The following is a 22361-nucleotide window of genomic DNA, read 5'->3' on the forward strand; positions in this document are numbered from 1 at the left end:
CCTTAATTCTTCTTTCTGGTCCCAGCTATATTTAAAACGGTTTTATCTAAAATGTTGCAGCTAGAGATGAGCGGATTCTTTGAAATTCAAATTCGCTGACCGGATTTTCTCCAACAATTTAATCTGCCGCAATTAAATACTGGAAAACTTGTAATTGAGAAAGAGTGAGGAGCTGCTGACCATGAGAGCTTACACTCTACAGAAAAGAGACTTGCCCAGTAACTCTGGAGATGGAAAACTGCTGACTTACAAACTGTGCTCCTCTGGGAACCGCTGATTTCTGATCTGTGATGGCTGAGGTACTGATCATCGCTGTACAAGGTATGATAATCCACTAGATGTCATAGCTGGGGAGGCCCGCGTGGCAATGCAAAACCATATTAGCCTGCTATCCGATGCTTTAACAGTGTGGAAAATGTTGCTGGACAAGTTTTTTTTTTTTTTCAAATCGAATATCAAAATGTTTGAAAAAGTGAAAGCATGGATTTCAGGACTGTTGACTCAAAATTCTTGGCTAATTGATCTCAAGTTGCTGCATTTCACAATAAAACTTAGATGTTATTGAATAAGCCTGTCCTGTTTCATACTGCTGTAACTTGGCCAGAAATTCTCTCAAAGCAAGTTCTATTGTGAGGTGATAGGGAATATGCCACTGACCATCACCTACCATTAACAGTTTGCATGTAATTTGCAGCTGTTCCATTTTATTAGTAATGTACAATTTACAATATTGCTGCCTGCAGTACTAATCACCGGCCACAGGAGGCCACTGTTTCCCCTGTAATAGCTTCATTACTTTTAGCTTAACCCCATAAGGACCGAGCCATTTTGTAGGTTAATGATCAGGCTTAAATTTTGAAACCTGACCACTGTCACTTTAGGAGTCAATAACTCTGGAACGCTTCAACGGATCTCCCTGATTCGGAGACTGTTTTTCATGACATATTGTACTTCATGATAGTGGTAATATTTTTTCGATATGACTTTATTTGTGAAAAAAAAGCCTTAGTTACTTACCGGTAACGGGATTTTTCGGAGCCCATGACAGCACCACCTGAGAGAGAGGATCCGCCCATCAAGGACAGGAAACCTACAGGTTAAAAAGGGCAGCCCTCTCTTCCCGCCTCAGTTTAGTTAACAGAGCATGAGAGTACCGCCAAGATTAGTTATAAAAAAAACAATCACATTAAGTACATTACTTTTCATCAATTTCCCGCAAGGGTGCACAAAAAGAAATCAAATCTACAGGAGTGCACAACACCAGTGAAGGGAGGGAATATACGGGTGCTGTCATGGGCTCCGAAAAATCCCGTTACCGGTAAGTAACTAAGGCTTTATTCGGTCGCCCATGACAGCACCACGTGAGAGAATTACAGAGACAAAGGAAATTAGGGAGGGACCACAGCTTGAAGCACCCTTCTCCCGAAAGCGAGATCTGCAGAGCCACCCAGATCCAATCTATAGTGCCTATAGAAAGTAGAGGGAGAAGACCAAGTGGCAGCCTTACAAATTTCCTCAATGGAAAGCCCTGTCTTCTCCGCCCAGGAGGTTGATACCGCTCTGGTAGAACGCGCCCTCAATCCCTCCGGTATCTCTTTATCCCCTGAGGAGTATGCGAGGGAAATGGCCTCCTTGATCCATCTAGCGATTGTAGCCTTTGAGGCCTTACAACCCTTCCTAGCCCCCTGATAGCAAATAAATAGGGCCTTATCTTTTCTAAAGCCACGTGATACTTCTAAGTACTTTAGTACGCAGCTCCTAACGTCTAAAGTGTGAAGTCTCTCCTCCTTTTGATTTTTGGGCGGGAAGCAAAAAGTTGGGAGAACTATTTCCTGGGTTCTATGGAATCGAGTGGCCACTTTAGGAAGAAAGGCTGGATCAGGTTTTAATATAATCCTATCGTCCAGAATTTGCGTAAATGGAGGGCATATTGAAAGGGCCTGTAGGTCACTAACGCTCCTGGCTGAAGTTAGGGCTACTAACAGGACCGTCTTTAGAAAAATAATTTTGGGGGAGACTAAATCTAGTGGCTCAAAAGGAGGACTGGTCAAGGCATCTAATACAAAATTCAAATCCCAGGGAGACATCTTTACTTTGGTAATGGGTCTACACCTAAAGGAAGCTTTTATAAAACGGCCTATCCAATAGTTATCTGCAATATTGGAAGAAAATAAAGCTCCCAACGCCAACACCTGTACTTTCAAGGTACTGGTAGTGAGACCCAATTCTAAGCCCCGCTGCAGAAATTCCAGAATTTTCCCAATAAGGGGCCCCTCCTCCACCTTAACTTCTGCAAAAGACAGAAACTTTCTCCAGGTCCTGGCATAAATACGGGTGGTAACAGGTTTTCTGCTAGCCAGGAGAGTATTCCTGTGGCCCTCTCTGGGACAGGAGTCCATCTTCTGCAGGTAAGCCTGCAAGGTCCCCAATCATGGACAGGAAACCTAAAACTGAGGCGGGAGGAGAGGGCCGCCCTTTTTAACCTGTAGGTTTCCTGTCCTTGATGGGCGGATCCTCTCTTACATGGTGCTGTCATGGGCGACCAAATAAATGAGAAATTCTGAAAAAAAACTTTTAAAAATTTCAGCTTTCAAACTTTAAATTTTCATGCCCCTAAATCAGAGAGATATGTCACACAAAATAGTTAATGAATAACATTTCCCACATGTCTACTTTACATCAGCACAACTTTTGAAACAATTTGTTTGTTTGGAAGTTATAAGGGATAAAAGTTGACCAGCGATTTCTCATTTTTCCAACAAAATTTACAAAACTTTTTTTTTCAGGGACCACATCACATTTGAGGTGCCGTTTAGGGGTCTATATGACAGAAAATACCCAAACATGACACCATTCTAAAAACTGCACCCCCCTCAAGGTGCTCAAAACCACATTCAAGAAATTTTAACCCTTCAGCTGCTTCACTGGAACTGAAGCAACATGGAAGAAAAAAAATTAAATGTTAATTTTTTTCAAGACCCAATTTTTTTTTTTTTCACAAAAGGTACTAGGAAAAATGGACCCAAAATATTTGTTCTGCAACTTCTCCTGAGCAGGCGGATAACCCATATGCGGGGGAAAACCACTGATTGGAAGGAGCGCCATTTGACTTTTTGGACACAAAGTTGGCTGAAATAGAGAGCGGACGCAATGTCGCATTTGGGGAGCCCCTGATGTGCCTAAACAGTGGAAACCCCCACAAATTACCCCATTTTGGAAAATAGACCCTTCAAGGAATGTATCTAGATGTTTGGTGAGCACCTTGAACCCCCAGGTGCTTCACAGAAGTTTATAACAGGCGTGAAAATAAAAAAAAAAAAAATAATCATTTTTTCCACAAAAATATTCTTAGCCTCAAATTTTATATTAATGACAAGGGAAACAGGAGAAATGGACCAAAATTTTTTTGCGGAATTTCTCCTGAGTACGGCGATACCCCATATGTGGGGGAAAGCTACTTTTGAGGCACAGTGCAAAGCTCAAAAGGGAAGAAGGGCATATTGGAAGCGCCATATTGCAGTTCAGATTTTGCTGGAATGGTTTGAGGGTGCCATGTCACATTGGCAGAGTCCCTGAGGTGTAACAGCAGAACCCCTCATAAGCGACACCATTTTACAAACTACAGCTCTGAAAGAATTCATCTATGGTTGCAGGGGGAAGGGTCGGAAAGAGCGCTATTTGCCCCCTGGAGCACAGATTTTCCTAGAATAGTTTGCGGACTCCATATACAGAGCCCCTACGTGCTAGAAGAGCAGAATCTCCCCTCAAGTGACCCACAGTGCCATGTGACGTGCACTTACGGCACCGTAATCCAGGGCCTAAGCCTTCTCCTTTGTATGGGAGAAAGTTGCAGCGACTCGCTGGCACCTGCGCTGTGTATTCCATGATCTTCTGCACAGGCGAGTCATTGCGACTTCCTCCCATAGGAGGGAGGATCGTGGAGGGAGTGCAAAGTGAAGGCGCGGGATTACAGTGGCGCAATTGCACATCACCGGACACTGACGTGCAGGGAGGGGGGTACTATTATAATAAAGAGAGGAGGCAGAGATTTCGTCCGGCCCCGGGGCCTGGAAGGAATCATTATCATAAAGATAGAATATAAGATTCACAACAACAAGACCACTAATATGAGGCATACAGGTAGGACTAGATTAACATTTCGATCACCTGTTTGCCCATAATAGGTTTTACACACCTCGGGGGTGACAGATTCCCTTTAAACTTGTTTGTACAGGATTTTTTTTTTCAGAGGGAGTTACCTCAGTTCTGTGAGGAGAAAAAAAAACAGCTGTTCTGTTGACAGAAAGTGGTGTTATGATAAATTAACTCAGTTCTGCTGGTGTGAACTGCAATTTGGGCAGAACCGGACAGAGCCCCAGGCCAGGGGGCAGTGGAGACAATTGGGAGGAAGTGCCTGCCAGGTAGACGTTGGTTCAGTGGCCGTTGGTTTGGTGGCCGTATTAGGAGAGCGAGGTGAGAGCTGGAAGAAGGAGGACGTGTGACGTTTACGTCAAGCGCCATCCGCTGAGCTGAAATCCCCAGAATCCGATGTCTGACGCACCCGGAGGGCCCTCCAGCAAGTCAGCTGTGGTACCACACACCGGTTAGAAACCAGTCATCCCTTGATCAAACAGCCGTCGTCCAGGCGGGCTTATCTCTGCAACGACCAGACAGTTCGGTAAGTCCTGAGCTCAGGCAAGGATTACGGTGGGAGCGTGTACGTACACAGTTTGGCGTCAAACTCAGACAGGCACTAGAATGCATCACTGCCCATCAGACTACCGAAATATACAGGTGTTACAAGGAGCGGCCCATTGCACTCACAAAGTCCTTAAAGTGAACACAATGGTGTATAATTCAATAACTGGGTTCTACCTAGTGGGTTCCCCTTAGTGATCGAACTAATTTTTTTCTGACATGTGTCACTTTATATAGCAATAACTCTGGAACATTTCAACATGTCACACTGATTGAGACCTTTTTCCATGACACATTATCTACTATATAATCGGCTTATCCAGTCTGTCTGTCCGTCCAGGAAATCTTGCGTCGCTGACTGTTACGGCCAATCAGCGACGCGGGATTTCAGAACAAGATGGCGGCCGTTAGCGGCTCATCTGCCGCACGGAGGTCAGCGCCGATGCAGCCGGGAGCCGACTGGCAGCCTAGGCGGCGCCGCTCCCCCCTTCACACTTGCCGTCGGGAGATCAGCGGCCCTAGCCGCTGATCTGGCGGTAGCCGCATGGAGGTCAGCGCACCCCGGTCGTCACTAACACGGTTCGCTGATTGGTCGCGGCCGCGACCAATCAGCGATATTGGCGCGAAATTTAAAACACCGCTTTCCTGATTGGTCGCGGCCGGCGGCCGCCACAAATCAGCAACGAGAGCAGTCCGGCCGCGAATTGGCGCCGGATTTGAAACACGCTTTGCTGATCGGCCGCACCCGCCTGGCCGCGACCAATCAGCGATATTGGCGCAAAGTTTAAAACACAGCTTCTCTGATTGGTCGAGGCCGGCTGGCTGCGACCAATCAGCGACTGGCGCAGGATTTGAAACACGCAGGCCACCGTCTGGAGATCAGCGGCGATGCAGCCGGGAGATGACCGGTGCTAGTACAGAAGTACCCGCACAGGCAGCGCCGCTCCTTGGTCCTCGCTAACAAGGTTCGCTATTTGCGGCTGCAGCCAAGGGGTCTCCTGTTTCGCGTTCCACGGTGAGTGATGGGCTGTGGGCGGGGTTATACCCCATCCCGTCACACCATGCATCCACTGCACGCGCATTCATTGACAGAGCGCGCAGTGGATGCTGGGTGTGACACGATGGGGGATCCAGCACTGTCACATGAAAGTTCTCTACGGTGGCCCCTCAGGTTGCCCATCATTTTATCATATAGTGCCATTTTGTTCCCACACGTGATGGAATCTGTGATCAAGACTCATAAAAGCCTCCTGCGCAGATGTTATGATACCCCAAAACACAAATAACTAATAAGAGAAAACTCAGGATCCTGTCTAGATATAGCAATTTATCTCCAAACACAATCAAACATTAAAAGGGTCATGTTGAAAGATGCAGACCATATATCAAAACATACCCTTCCATAAACTGGATTGGCTGCAGCCAGAACACTGCACCGGGCATTTAATCTTGCTTGGATCCCAGCTTTCGCTATTGTCACACGACCTTGCTCCATGACTTCATGTATAGCAGTCCTGTCCATGTCAGACATTTTGTCAAATTCATCGATACATACAACACCTCTGTCAGCGAGCACCATAGCACCAGCCTCAAGACGCCTCTCCCCTAACAAGAAAAGGTAGATTATTACACATGTGCAGCATATGTATATCTAGACTTTAGCCTGGCCTGTGGAATTATAGGGCTCCTTCCAAATGCAGTTATGACTGTATAGACCAATGTGCCTCTTGGCTGCTTGACTAATGGACACAAGGACCTATTGTGGATTGCGATTCATGGGGGCTGCCCATCTGGTCATTCAAGTAAAAATGCAATAACGATTCGGGCTAATTGTGTACTTCTTACCTTGCAATGTGATAGAAGATGATGGAAAAACAATTATTGCAAATAGGGTCTTATCCAATGACTAGGAAAAATTTTGAAAAAAACAAAACAAAAAACAGGGAATTGCTCATGTGGTATGGTTCTATGACCACAACAGTAAAATATATTGTTTTTTAAATCCACTGCTGCAGCCCCTCAAATAAAAGCCATTAGTGACGTAAAAGATGTTTTGGGGTTTTTCTCTGCGCTGCCAATGATACCAGCAATTTGGAGCAAGGGTGTTCAGAAACGGATCCCAGGATCTAAGAGTTTTAATAGCGGTTTGTCAATGCATTTTGAAGCATACCACTTCATCAGGATAAACTGATTAAGAAGCAGTATACATCGAAACAAGTTGACAAACCGCTATTAAAACCCTTTGATCCTGGGATCCTTTTATGAACACCCTTGATCCAAATTACAGGTATAGTCGGCAACGCAGAGAAAATCCCCCAAAAAATCATTTTATCCAATTAGTCTGCAATGTATCTCAGTACATCTGTTTCTATTTGACAACCAATTGTATTTTTTTAATTAAAAATAAAGTCTAAACCTAGGAGTAGTTACATCACGAATAGAAAGCATGCAAGGCTTCACTTCACTACTGTGAAAACGCAAGAAAAGTCTCATAACTTGCCTGTTTCTTGATCAGTTGTAACGGCTGCAGTTAACCCTACTCCGGAGGATCCCCTACCAGTGGTGGGAATGGCTCTAGGAGCGGTGTGCAACACATATCGGAGCAGCTGGGATTTTGCAACAGATGGGTCACCTAGAAAATGCAATATATACAACTGAATATACCAATTAAGAAAGAAACACAATATGTGACAATGTTGAACAGTCTTTACCTATAAGGAGAACATTAATATCTCCTCTTATACGAGTTCCATTTTCAAGGACCTTCTCATTTCCTCCAAGCAGCATACATAGAATGGCTTTCTTAATATAATCATGGCCATGAATACTTGGTGCCAAAGACTTGCTTAACTGGTCAAAAATATCCTAATGCAAGAATAAGAAATTAACATGTAGATAAAACATCAATAGGTTATTTTGCTTAAAGCTTAACCTTTACCTTTGAATGAACTTTGCAGAATTTCTTGATTTTGGCAACATCATCAGCTGAAAATGTTGGGGCAATTTCTTTGCTCATCGGCTTGACGTTATTGGCCAATAATATTGTCCTAAATGCAAGCCAACAAACCAAAAATATAAACTGTCGATAACAAATATGTCGAAGTTTTTTGTTTAACCCAGATAAGTGTGGGTTCATTCAGTGGATCTCATCATGAAACAGTGAAATATTGCAATGGAAAAAAAAAACAAAAACAAACCTAATACACACTTGCAGTAAAGAAAAAGTTATCCCTCCTACCTGAATGTACCAGATGTGAATCCTCCCTGCTTGGATGGTAAACAGCGGTATACACCTACTATCTGGACTCGGTCGCCAGGTTTACATTTATCCACTAGATCATCATCTGCAATGATATCAACAGAGCGAGGCAGCTGTCCGGCAGGAGCCCTCTCTGGCATTTCTTGTATACTCACAGTTTGATGATCTCTATATGTGCTCAGCCCATATTCTGTCTCAAGTGGATTGTTTTCTTCATCCTAACAGCGTAGATTAGTAATCACTATACTTCTTGTACAAAAGAGGGTTGAACAATAAAGAAAAGATTACAGGAAACTAAACTTTACAATACTTACTTTGGTGGGGTAGATTGCAGTGGATGGAAACGCCTCAAGTGTTGTAAGATCAGTGTACTTTCTTTCCAGGGTCTTCTTTGTAGCTGGGCAGTAATGTACACTTCTCATGACCTTCGGTCGGACCAAAGAACCTATTAAGAAACTAGAGCTAAAGCAGCTTAAAATACAAAAAAAACATATACCAATTAGCTCTTTCATACAATGGGGAAGTTACCAGCCAAACCAGACAACCATCTGTAGAGAGCTGTTTCAGGGTTTTTGACATTAGTCATACAAAGCAGGGTAATGGCTGGTATCTTTGTGAGCCAAACAGGGTGCTGCACTGCACTGATGCAAGGCAAAAATGCCGAAACTGCTGTCTGCAGATGGTTGTCTGGTTAGACTGAGGAGTTCTCTCCCACCTGAAGGAGAGCCCACTTACTGGCCTCTTCAACCGATGGAACTTAGCCTAACAGGCAATGCTCTCACAATGAGCATTTGGTGCGGTGTATTTTTGCTGCATGAAAAATGCAGTATAATACAGTGAAAGCAAAAAACGGCTTTTTATTGCAGTGTAAACTAACTTGTGGAGTGGTTTTGAAAGCGGCAATATGTCAATTTCTATTGCAAGAAATATGAGTTATTTGTGGACTTTCCCGATAGATTTGAATAAAGTGAGGAAAATCCGCAAGTAAAAAACGCATATCCAATTTTAGTGCACTTCCGCAACGGAAACGCACTAAAACCACATGTAATCCACACATGACTATCAGTTTTATTAAAGATAAGCAACAGTAAGAATCCAAAACACAGCAGCTTATTCAAAACATGACAGAGCAACAAAAAAAAAAAAAAAACGCAAGTGACCTCATTTAACTAATTGGTACAGAAATACTGCAACATTGAGACCGCACCAAGTACTCATCGTGGGAACGCAGCCTTAGTCAGTCCTCGAACACCTGCTGGCTCTCGAATAAGAATCAGCACCCACTCCTCCATTAAAGTTATTGGTGCTCAATTCTCATTACAAAGTTTTGACTACCATATATGCTTTTTTTGGTTATACTTTTCCACTTAAATGAACAGATCCCAGAAATTCTTTGAAGATTCAGTTAATTTCTGTTTGCGAATTAAATAAAAGGAAAAAAAATAGAAGTATACATTGCTAAGGGATAACAAAATACATGGATGCTGATTTTATCAATGTGGCTGGATAAACTTCCAAACTGTTACTAGGTTTTTAGAAAGTAACTTCACTACTGATAGGAAACCTGACAGGTCCCCCATGTGCTCCAACCCACCAGCATTTGAGCATTCCTTTATAAATTCCCTGACTAACTAGCCCGTTATATTGTTTGACACAAACCGATGTTTAAGAAAAAAGTAGGACGACTAGTCTGGTGAAACCAACGACTAGTCAAAAAGTTAATTTGCATATTAAAAACAGACTGTAAAAACCCCTTTACACATCTGTTTGTGCCAAACAGTAAAGGGCTAGTTAGTCAGGGAATTTATAAAGGAATACTCAAATGCTGGTGGGTTGGAGGGCATGGGGGACCTGTCAGGTTCCCTTTATCAACTATACCGAGCTGCTCCAATACAAGTACACCGTGTGAAGGCACGAATACGATGTTCTACTAGAACTGATGATAAATGTATATTGAAAGTTTAAATCCACAATGAACAATAAAAACATTTACATTTTGTAACAATTCCTTCAACACAGACCAGATTTCCCAGGAAACCTGCTATCAGAGTGCGAGGTGAAACGTGCTTTCCTCCAAAACTGCCTTCAAACCCAACGCTGAACTCTTCAAACTGCTTGGCATATGTAGCATCAATGGAAGCCACCAAATCCTTTAACGCTCTTTGAAAAGCAATAACCTCCAAAAAGGCATTACTCAGTAATCTGCAATTAAATAATCCAGTTAATTACAAAGCCCCAAAGAAACTGAACATCAATATTCATATTCACTTTCACATCTCCAGTCCTTGTAGTCTGACTTATGCAGTAATTAACCACAGCAGTCAGATGATACATTCATTCTTCACTCTAGGCATTTGCTGCAAGTGAGCAGGGAAGGTAAAGGGAAGCCATCATCTGAAAGGGACCTAATAATTAAAATCAGGTTATTGGGGTAAAAGTATTTTTCTTTTAGAAATTGTTCTTTTTTTACATATCACAATTGGTATTGAAAATAGACATTTTGCTATTCTGAGGCAAGTTTTACTACCACCTTCACCTGCAGCGCTCCAGGACCCCTGTTAGCCTGATTCTGGTAAGATTCCAGGGGCATACGTCTTGACTCTTTCTTCCACTTGGACATACTTATATACAGGGTTGTCCAAAAGTTGCTGGACAGAAAGTCTAATAAGGTTATGAAGGGGGAGATTTATCAAACATGCTGTAAAATGAAACTGGCTCAGTTGCCCTTAGCAACCAATCAGATTCCACTTTTCATTCCTCACAAACTCTTTCGAAAATGAAAGGTGGAATCTGATTGGTTGCTAAGGGCAACTGAGCCAGTTTCACAGATCTAGTTTTCACAGATAAATCTCCCCCAAATCTGTTTTTTTTTCAGATAACACATAATGGCAAATAACTGAAATACAGATCAAAGAAAATGGATTTTAACAGAGTATTGGAAATCTCAAAATGCTGAAACATTTGGTACTCAAGCCCCAAAGAGACAAACCATTTACCGCATTTGTGACAAATTCAATGCCACTGGCTCAATCCTTAATGCTCCAAAAACTGGTCGACCCAAAACAGTCTGTACAGAAGATAATAAACAACTTGTTGTTGAAACATTTGTTCAGAATCCAAAAAAGTCCATCAGAAGAGCCTCTTTGGAAATGGGAATTTCACGAGCTTCTATCATGCGAATCCTGAAATCTATTGGGTGGAAAGCTTATCGTCCACGTCTAATTCATGGGTTATTGGAGGATGATCCAGACAGGCGGCTGCAATTTAGTGAGATTATGCTTAACGAAATTGAAGAAAATCCAGTAATTTTAGATAACATTGTGTGGAGTGATGAAGCTTCTTTCAAATTATCCGGCCATATTAACAGACATAATTGTATTTAATGGTATAATGAAAACATGCATTTAACATTAGAGCAACAACTAAATGAGCCTGGTGTCAGTGTTTGTGGTGGTATTTCAAGTTTTGGTGTTTTAGGACCAATATTTTTTGATGGAACAGTCACAGGAGATAAGCATCTCGAAATTCTAATGAATCAAGTTGTTCCCCAGTTACAGCAACAGCCTAAATCAAATGACCTTTATTTCCAACAAGATGGGGCCCCTCCACATTATTCAAGAGTAGTCCGCGAGTATCTTGATGAAACATTTCCTAATAAATGGATTGGCCGAAGAGGCCCACTTGATTGGCCGGCATGTTCACCAGACTTGACCCCAATGGATTTTTCTTTTGGGGAGTACTCAAGGACAAAGTTTACAGTCGAAAACCAAAAAGTGTCAGTGATTTGAAAAATTACATAAGAGATGCATTTCAAGAAATTAATACCCAAAAATGTTTGTTGAAGCGTAAGAGGCAGACTTCAAAGCTGTGCAAATTGTAATGGAAAACAGTTTGAGCACCTGCGTTGATAAAATTTAAGGGCTTTTGTATTATTGTTCAGAATAAAATGTAATTGTCAATGTTATGCTTGTGTTAGTAAATATAATTTTATACATAAATCAAAATAAATGTTATTTTCTGGCCACCTACTTTTGGACAACCCTGTATATTGTGTGTCTTGTATGTGACTCCTGTGGCTATATTTTATACTGCCTGCTTGCCACTATGGCAGATAAATCTTCAGGACCATGTGTCCTGTTGCCTGCAGACCCCGATCCTTGCACCTCTCTTGTCTGCATTTATGATGTTATTCAAAGATTTTGTAGGTTATTATAATCATTAATAAAATTGTTTTCCTACGCCAGTCATACTCTTGTTCTCCTTTTCTCTCAAATTCTTTTGAGTTGGTGTCCTTATGTGCCAGTGTCCGGCCTATTTGGACTGGACATCTGGCACCTTTGTTATGCATTGGGCCTTCTTTCTTCCATTATTTTTTCTCTGTTTTCACAGTTCCTATACGGCCTACAATGGATTTTAGGGCTCAGGATAACGCCTGGCTCGCTTAACTTAAAGATACTTCTGATGACATTGGTTCTGGTGGATCAGGAGCTGATCAGAGTTTGCAGGAAAATATTAGTAAATTTAAAAACCTCCTTAAAAGGAGGACCCGAATCTGGTGGAATCACGTATTTCTTGTTATTAAATATATTGACAAAGCCCTTATCCCTAGGGGCTTACGGGTGCAAATCTTTCCTTTATTCCACATAGAGGATGAGATTTTGAAGAATAGGTGGGAAACCTTGGCAGACACCTGTTCTATGGGGTTCTTAAATCTCCTCAAAGAAATAAATGAGGCGTCTCTCAAGGAGCTAGAAACTGAAATTGAACAACTTCAAACCTCACTTAAGATATTACTAACAATGACCTCAAAAAATTAAATGATGACATTGACAGAGAATCCCAGAAATGGGTTATGGAAATCCACCATACCAAGACTAAAAAACAGAAATGTAGAAATTTTTGCAAATGTATTAAAAAAGAAAAAATGAAATATCACATGGTCATAAGTATTCAGACCCTTTGCTCAGACACTCATATTTAAGTCACATGCTGTCCATTTCCTTGTGATCCTCCTAGAGATGGTTCTACCCCTTCATTGGAGTCCAGCTGTGTTTAATTAAACTGATAGGACTTGATTTGGAAAGGCACACACCTGTCTATATAAGACCTCACAGCTCACAGTGCATGCCAGACCAAATGAGAATCATTAGCTCAAAGGAACTGCTCAAGGAGCTCAGAAACAGAATTTTGGCAAGGCACAGATCTGGCCAAGGTTACAAAAGAATTTCTGCATTACTCAAGGTTCCTAAAAGCACAGTGGCCTCCATAATCCTTAAATGAAAGACGTTTAGGACCACCAGAAGTCTTCCTAGACCTGGCCGTCCAGTCAAACTGAGCAATCGTAGGAGAAGAGCCTTGGTGAGAGGTAAAGAAGAACCCCAAGATCACTGTGGCTGAGCTCCAGAGATGCAGTAGGGAGATGGGAGAAAGTTCCACAAAGTCATCACTGCAACCCTCCACCAGTTGTTCTTTTATGGAAGTGTGGCCCGACGGAAGCCTCTCCTCAGTGCAAGACATATGAACGCCTGCATAGAGTTTGCTCAAAAACCCATGAAGGAATCCAAGACTGAGAAATAAGATTCTCTGGTCTGATGAGATGAAGATAGAACTTTTTGGTGATAATTCTAAGCGGTATGTGTGGAGAAAACTAGGCACTGCTCATCACCTGCCCAATACGATCCCAACAGTGAAACATGGTGGTGGCAGCATCATGCTATGGGGAGTGTTTTTTCAGCTGCAGGGACAGGACGACTGGTTGCAATTGAAGGAAACATGAATGCAGCCAAGTACAGAGTTATCCTGGATGAAAACCTCTTCCAGAGTTCTCTGGACCTCAGACTTGCCTGAAGGTTCACCTTCCAACAAGACAATGACCCTAAGCACACAGCTAAAATAACAAAGGACTGGCTTCAGAACAATTCTGTGACCATTTTTGACTGGCCCGGCCAGAGCCCTGACCTAAACCCAAATGAGCATCTCTGGAGAGACCTGAAAATGGCTGTCCACCAACGTTCACCATCCAATCTGACGGAACTGGAGAGGATCTGCAAGGAAGAATGGCAGAGGATCCCCAAATCCAGGTGTGAAAAACTGGTTGCATCATTCCCAAGAAGACTCATGGCTGTACTAGCTCAAAAGGGTGCTTCTACTCCATACTGAGCAAAGGGTCTGAATACTTATGACCATGTGATATATCTTTTTTGTTTTGTTTTGTTTTTTTAATAAATTTACAAAAATTTCTACATTTGTTTTTTTTCAGTCAAGATGGGGTGCAGAGTGTACTTTAATGAGAAAAAAAATTAAGTTTTTAGAATTTACCAAATGGCTGCAATGAAACAGAGTGAAAAATTTAAAGGGGTCTGAATACTTTCCGTACCCACTGTATATACAGGTGATAGCAGGCACATATCTTCATGAACGTTTTCCTTACATTAGAGCGTTTTTCCACATACGATATCAATTCTTTCCTCTTTTCCTCTATCTTCAGCGTTAATTTACACGTCACTACAACCCAGCTCAATACTACAGTCCACTTAGTAAGAGTCCTATTCTCAACCTGCAGTTCTGAATCTTCTCTCCTCTCTAGAGAACTACATTACCAGTATAGCCAGTACTTATCTTCTCTGTCCCTGACGCTCTGGAACTCCTGCCAGGGGCACTCTTCATTTTACGCACTCTGTCCCGTCTAGGTCGTTACCTCTGCGAGCTATAAACTCCGGGCCATACGGCTAGTCGTCCTGACCCAGGACCAGTCTCTGATCGCTGTTCCTTGAGTCACTTCTCCCTTGGTCTCTCCACTAAGATCACGCTATCCTCAGATTCTGTCTCCCCCTCTCGTTAAGGACACCGACGTCCTGCGGCACTGCTCACATTAGACCTTCAGTCTTTTCTCTCCACTCACTGGACCCTTTATAACTCCTAACAGGAAAACTCTGTCCCTTCACTTTAGCCCCTCCTACTCTGGGCTAGTCCCAACTTTTAAGCCCAAATGTCCCTGTTAACTACCTGTTGCTGGGCAGAATACAGCTTCATCACCAACAATATAGATCACTACACAAACAAACAACATAACACACTGAAACAACACTACACAAATCTTCAAGGGGGAACATGGGCAGTATGTCCATCTCCTTACATGTTAATACTTACATATTAGCTCTGCGCTCATTTTTGCGTCTCAGGTCATTCAAGTTGACAACTAAACGATGTTCATTTGCGCCAATCATGTCCCTTACTTTTCCATGGTAAATGCCTTGATCTTGCTGCAAAGATTATAAAAGGACATGTCACTATATGATTGTAGGTAATTTACAAGCATAAGAATAATCTCCCTGGCAAAGCACTGTCTGGTACTTCCATCTCCATCAATGCATCCATGGCTGGCCTTAGCAGTGATCACACAGGGCACAGGCTGCCAGACTGCAGTGGGGGGGCTTCCACCCTCTCCCAAACTCCTGCTCACTCTTATCTAGGCAGTCATAACCAGAGACAGGAAGAGGGGTCTACACTGGCACTGCCAAGCTGAGGAGACAGAGCAGTGTCAAGTATTCAACCTCACTATGTTCCCTTGGAAGAGAAATCCCCAAACCTCCTCCACCACCCCCCATCTTTGCTATGTAAAACATGTCCATTAAAATACATTTAAATTTAGTACATAGTCGTCCGGGTGTCGTTAGTTCATTTTACATTCTGAACTAATGTCCAGGCTTCATGCTAAAGAAAAATCCAGAGATGCTAGCTCTAGTTATGGTACATTCCAAGCTACATTTTGGGGGAACCTACCTCTCCCAGGCACGAGGATGAAGCTTGGAACGTGCGGATGCAAAAGCTACCTCCTCTGAATTTTTGTACAGCATGCATTCTGGACATTAGTTCAGAATGAAAAATGGACAAATGGCACTCAGGTGAATATTCATTTTATTAAAATCTTTGTTTATGAATAGATTTTGCATAAAGGTTAAGGTTTTTTTTGTAAGTATTGTTGTCTGCATGTTTTTTTCGTGCTCAATTCTGCAAGTTGACAATAAAAACTAACAGGTCATCTTAGCCTGTTCTAAATCGGGCGATTTACCATTTTTATTGCGCTTTTGTTTTCTTTTCCCCTTTTTTCAAGAGCCATAACTTTTTTTTTTTACTTATCTGCGTTATCTTTTTGTCCATGTAGCCATACAAGGGCTTGTTTTTATGGGATGAGTTGTAGCTTTGAATGATAAAGTTAATGTCATTCAATGCACTGGAAAATGGGAAAAAAAATGTAAGTGCAATGAAACTGAGAAAAAAAAAAAAAAACAATTGTGCAAGTATTTTTATGGCGTTCTTTGTACTGACAATGACCTGGCAACATGATCCTCCAGGTAGGTACAATCACAGTAAAAAAAAAAAAAAAAATTAGTAGCAATGAGAAAAAGGGGAAATTCATAAAAAAAAAATTAATAAATTTGCTAGTGTCGCCAATTTTCATTTTTCTGTTGATTGAGTTGTGTGTGGCACTTTTTTTTTTTGTATGGTGATGTAAACTTTTTATCACCACAGTTTCAGGTTGTATCAGACTTTTTGATCTCTTCTTATCGCATTATTTTGTGCTGTTGCAGAGACTCCGGAAAATAAAAAATTAAAAAATACCCACAATTTTAATGTTGCAATTGTTTTCATTTGATAAAATTGGAGTTTTACAGATGGGTATAATAAAAAAAATTTAAAATATGTATTCATGTGAAAATAAAATTTACTTTTCCAATGCTAATTAGGCCTTTGACTAGATGGAGTGTTTTCCCAAGACACGTTGGCCCTCAGAGCTTGTTCTAATGTCCATGTGCTCGTGATAGAATGATTTGCAAGAGCCAGCGTCATTGCTAACTCTCTGCAAATTTTGGGCATGCGTGCGGTTTTCCTTGCTCACGTTATTGCGCCTCTGAAGCAGAGTGTACGCTTCCCGGCTTCAGAGGCGCACTGAGCATGTCCAGAAGTGAAGAAGACATCCTACTTCCAGACATGTGCACTGCAGGTATTCCTATCTTACACAGCTGTATAGGATATCCTGTGGCTATGACATATGTATAGAACATGCGTATTTCACCAATGAGAACAAGGCCCTGACATGAGCCACTTTCAGTGTAGAGGTGATGAGAATTCCCATTCATCAGTGAAATGAGAGCCATCTTTACAGAAAAAGCAGCAAGCGACAGGGCCCCGGTCAATAGATCCGTCTCTACTATACATTTAAAGCAAATCCTCTGAACCTGTGAAGTGTACATGATGAGAAAGCCCCTTTAAGGCTTAGGCTGTGTGCCCACGTAGCGTTTTACAAGCGTTTTTGATGCGGAATTTCCGCAGCGGAAACGCTTGTAAAACGCTTGGTAACCCGCACCCCATGATCCCCAATGGGTTTCCGCAACTTCTATGCACATGCTGCGGATTTTTCCGCAGCGTTTATGCCGCGTTCAAAAATCCGCAGCATGTCATTTAATTTTGCGTTTCCGCAAGCAGAATTGCCTTTGTCCAATGCATAAAAAACGCAAGGCAATTCCGCATGTGGAAAACGCGTGATAAACGCGCGAAAAAAGCGCGATAAACGCGTGCGGAATTCCGCATGCGTTTTTCCGGGAGAGGACTTGCATTTATGCAGCAGAAATTTTCTGCTTCATAAATGCAACGTGGGCACATAGCCTTAGTGCCCAGATGCAGAAATAAAGCAGAAATTTTCCTGAGCATTTCTGCATCTCCTTGGCAGAAAAACGCATGCGTTTTTTTACATGCTTTTTGCCATGCGTTTTCCCAGTGCATTGTATAGGCAAATACGCATGCAGAAACGCACAAGAATTGGTCATGTCCGTATTTTTTCTGCAAGTAAAATCTGCGCAGAAAAAATACAGACCATGTGCACAGAACTTGCAGAATGTCATGGGATAAGGTATGCAATGCATTTCTGGAGCGTTTACGCGCTGCAAATACGCACCAAAAACGCATTGTGGGCACACAGCCTAAGACAGGGCATATACAAGTGCTTCTCACTAAATTAGAATATCAAAAAGTTAATTTCAGTTCTTCAATACAAAAAGTGAAACTCAGAGTCATTACACACAAAGTGATCTATTTCAAGTGTTTATTTCTGTTAATGTTGATGATTATGGCTTACAGTCTATGAAAACACAAACGTCATTATCTCAGTAAATTAGAATACTTTATAACAGCTTGAAAAATGTTTTTAAAATCCGAAATGCTGGTCTACTGAAATGTATGTTCAGTAAATGCACTCAATACTTGGTTGGGGCTCCTTTTGCATCAATTACCGCATCAATGCGGCGTGGCATGGAGGCGATCAGCCTGTGGCACTGCTGAGGTGTTATGGAAGCCCAGGTTGCTTTGATAGCAGCCTTCAGATCGTCTGCATTGTTGGGTCTGGTGTCTCTCATCTTCCTCTTGATAATACCCCATAGATTCTCTATGGGGTTAAGGTCAGGCGAGTTTGCTGGCAAATCAAGCACAGTGATACTGTTATATTTAAACCAGGTATTGGTACTTTTGGCAGTGTGGACAGGGGCCAAGTCCTGCTGGAGAATGAAATTTCCATCTCCAAAAAGCTTGTTGGCAGAGGGAAGCATGAAGGGCTCTAAAATTTCCTGGCAGACAGCTGCGCTGACTTTGGTCTTGATAAAACACAGTGGACCTACACCAGCAGATGACATGGCTCCCCAAACCATCACTGATTGTGGAAACTTTACACTAGACCTCAAGCAGCTTGGATTGTGGCCTCTCCACTCTTCCTCTTTACTTTCATCTGAAAACAACACCTTGGACCACTGAGCAACACTCCAGGTCTTTTTCTCCTTGGCCCAGGTAAGACGCTTCTGGCGTTGTCTATTGGTTATGAGTGGCTTGACACAAGGAATACGACACTTGTAGCCCATGTCCTGGATACGTCTGTGTTTGGTGACTCTTGAAGCAATGACTCCAGCAGCAGTCCACTCCTTGTCAATCTCCCCCAAATGTTTGAATGGCCTTTTCTTAACAATCCTTTCAAGGCTGCGGTTATCCCGGTTGCTTGTGCACCTTTTTTTTACCACACTTTTTCCTTCCACTCAACTTTCCATTAATATGCTTGGATACAGCACTCTGAACAGACAGCTTCTTTAGCAATGACTTACCCTCCTTGTGGAGTGTGTCAATGACTGCCTCCTGGACATGTCAAGTCAGCAGTCCTCCCCATGATTGTGGAGCCTACTGAAACAGACGAAGACCTTTTAAAACACTTAGGAAGCCTTTGCAGGTGTTTTTTTGTTTATTATTCTAATTTACTGAGATAATGGCTTTTGTGTTTTCATTGGCTGTAAGCCATAATCATCAACATTAACAGAAATAAACACTTGAAATAGATCACTCTGTTTGTAATGACTCTATATAATATATGAGTTTCACTTTTTGAATTGAAGAACTGAAATAGAATATCATCAAAAGGTTAATTTAACTTGGTGAGAAGTACTTGTATTAAAAAAAAAAAAAAAGTCATCCTATTTTCATCCAGAAAAAAAATGATTTCCATTCATATGGCGGTGAGTATACAATCAGTACGGCATCAGTCTCTTACATCAGCCGTTAACATTTACAAGACCAAAGACCGTTTCATCTGTTGAGAATGGCAGTGTATCTACAAAAAACAGATTATCTCTATGTGGTCCATTTTTTTTCTGCGCACAAACTTGAAAATCTGAGTCTCATCTGATCTATCGATGAAACTAGTGCATGCTGGGATTTTTCTTCTTCATGTGCAGATTAGGTCCATGAGGATAAAACAAAACAACTGGTTCACTAAACAGTCTGATTGATATTGGTCCTAGTGATGTCAGTTTTTTCACCGACAGCACTTAACTGAATACGCCTGTGTGAACACTCACTTAGGATAAGTTCAGATGTGGTGGATTTGATCTACAGATTTTTTACGACAATGAAACCTAAAATCACTTTCTACCATATAAAAGATACAGCAGTCTCCTGCCCATGAATACGTCCTAGCAAAATTGTGCAAAAATACAAAGAGGAGTGCACCAAAGGCTAGGGACGTCCCTGAGTAAATTTGTTGTAAACTGTATGACAAAGTTAAAATGAGTCACTCACAAAACGCTGAATAAACCGCTTGTGGAGGCATCTTTGGAACTTAGCCCCTGTAAAAATAACACCTTTAGTACAGATTTTAGTGGTTTACTTAGTATAAAAACAAAATAAAAAAACAGTCCTATAAAAATGAGGGGGCTTCGGTGCACCCTTTGTGTGGCCCAGGACTTCAGTGCACCATTACACCCCCTTCATTTGTCACATCTTGATTGACAGCACTGCCTGAAGTCAATCATTATGCTAAGAACACTGATCAAACTCTGGTTTGAGTTTGAGTCAAGTGTCAGTTTACTGTGATCAGATTCCCTCATGTGAGAGAATCGCAGCACAGGTACAGAGAACTTAATTTCTACATAGTCTGTCTGCGGAAATCGGACTGCGCTCAGATGACATCCAAGTGCAGTCCTATGTCAGCACTGCCCAATTATAGAACATTGGTCTAAGTGCTATCCGAAAAACATAGGATAGCACTCGTCCGTGTTATACGCTCGTGTGAACGAGCCCTGCAGTGTCAGTGTGCGCTCATCTCTGGAGGGGCACAGCCACTGATTGACTTCAGGAAGAGAGTGCAGGCAACAAAGACGTGACAAAGTGCTCAGTATGTAAACCGAGGGAGCGGAACAATGAACTGAGCCTTTAGCCGCACCAAAGCCAAAATGTATACTACAGGTGTGATATTACAGGGCCAAGACCCCCGCCCTCCTGGATAAGTCTCAGCATTTGGGGGTGGCAGACTACAGAACGTACTACGCAAGCAAAAGTATTAACACCAAAAAAAAAAATATGAAGAAAAAAAACAAGACCTGATTTGATGTACGCCCCCAAATATATATAAAACAAGCTGCTCAGACATGGCGCCTTTGTGAGGCGACTCCGACCACAACACAGGCCTCAGTCACCGACAACCAAAGGGAAATGTCATCAGGAGGTGGGGATATAAAAAGGAGCCTGGTAATGAGGCGGGTGCTGAAGTAACCGGCAGAGGATGATGGGAGTAGTAGTAAGGGGTCAGTTTCTTATGTCAGCAGCAGGGACATGACCCCAGTGCTATACAGCATGGAGCCCTCATGTGCTTCTGTATGCAGAAATGACTGCAAGAACCCTGGATACACGTGATATACGGACACAACCGCACACAAACCGCACAACACCGGCCACACTACACTTCATCCGAGCTGACAGGTAATGACACGCAGTCACCAGCAGGTGGCGCTGCGGGAGTAACTAAAGCCTAGGCTGCGCACATCATCGTCCAGGAAGTCGAGGTACTCCCTCTGCGCCTCCCGCAGCTCCTGGTCCTCCAGCCCGCCCTGCAAAGCCATCGTCTCCGCACGCCGCCCGCTTGCTCCGCCCCTCCATATAAAACCGGGCTACCACGTGACCCAGAAGAGCCCCGCCCACAACTCTGCGAAAGAAATGACAGCGCGCAGGGCGTTATAGAGAGAGCGCGAGGTGGAGCAGAGGGAGGAATAGTGCTGGTCAGTGTCACTGCAGAGGCCACGTGTGGTACAGGCCGGAGAGTGGACCCATGGAGGCTGATTCATTAAGACACCACAGCCTTGATAAAGCCAATGCTGGGGTATGAGGTGGGCACTCACCTGGAGGGATTGCCACTTCATCAGTTTGGCGCATCTTCTCAGTGGTCTGTGCCTCAGTTGTGTCGTCTTAGAAATCCTCCCGGAGGAGCATTTATGGCGTAAGGAACAGCGTCAGTTTTAATGAATGTGATGGATGGTTGTAGCCACGCCCAGTCCTGATCTGGCTCCGCCCGTTTGTCAGAATTTGTCATGAACAAAACAAGTCACTATTCGTTTTGTGCAACTCCGTGTTACCAGAAATTTAGCAACTGTTCGGTGTTTTGCGCCATAATCTCTTTGCTGAATCAGCTCCAGTGGGTTCAGAAAACTTAAAGGGGATGCTACAAGTCTGCAGTTTCTCTGTGTCTGCAGACTTGTGAATTCTCACCTGCGGCTGCGCCAGGAGCAGCGCTGATTTGCATACATGCGGTCACATGCCAAATAGATGGGCCCGTGACTGCCGGCACCGGAGAGTCCTCGCAACGCACGGTGCTCGCAGTGTGAGGATTCACACGTCTGTGGTCATATAGAGGCTGGACAACCCCTTTAAGATTTTTTTTAATTTAAGGGAATCTGTCAGCAGGTTTTGCTGTAATCTGTGGACAGCATGAGGTAGGGGTTAAAACATAGATTTCAGAGATGTTTCTCTTATCAAGCTTGTGCTTTTGTTTGCTTACAATGATTGTTTTAGCATTAGGAGCTTATCATTGCAGTGAAAA

The 22361-nt window shown here is 42.6% G+C and overlaps 1 protein-coding gene across 1 annotated transcript in view; it reads right to left on the bottom strand.

Annotated features, from left to right (window-relative positions):
• LOC141265749 (maternal DNA replication licensing factor mcm3) overlaps positions 1-21392 on the bottom strand; it is a 46229-nt gene extending 24837 nt beyond the window's left edge. Inside the window, exons 1-9 of the mRNA XM_073679211.1 lie at positions 21310-21392; positions 15107-15219; positions 9951-10159; positions 8272-8402; positions 7937-8175; positions 7637-7745; positions 7410-7563; positions 7199-7330; positions 6095-6303 (exon numbers count right to left, since the gene is read on the bottom strand). Coding sequence (XP_073535312.1) covers positions 6095-6303; positions 7199-7330; positions 7410-7563; positions 7637-7745; positions 7937-8175; positions 8272-8402; positions 9951-10159; positions 15107-15219; positions 21310-21387 — 1374 coding nt within the window. The 5' untranslated portion in view covers positions 21388-21392. The remainder of the gene's footprint in view (positions 1-6094; positions 6304-7198; positions 7331-7409; positions 7564-7636; positions 7746-7936; positions 8176-8271; positions 8403-9950; positions 10160-15106; positions 15220-21309) is intronic.
• Positions 21393-22361: the final 969 nt, after the last annotated feature.

This window comes from Phyllobates terribilis, unplaced genomic scaffold (genome assembly GCF_046119375.1).
Source record: "Phyllobates terribilis strain yellow unplaced genomic scaffold, ASM4611937v1 Scaffold_4__5_contigs__length_816908805, whole genome shotgun sequence".
Lineage (NCBI taxonomy): Eukaryota > Metazoa > Chordata > Amphibia > Anura > Dendrobatidae > Phyllobates > Phyllobates terribilis.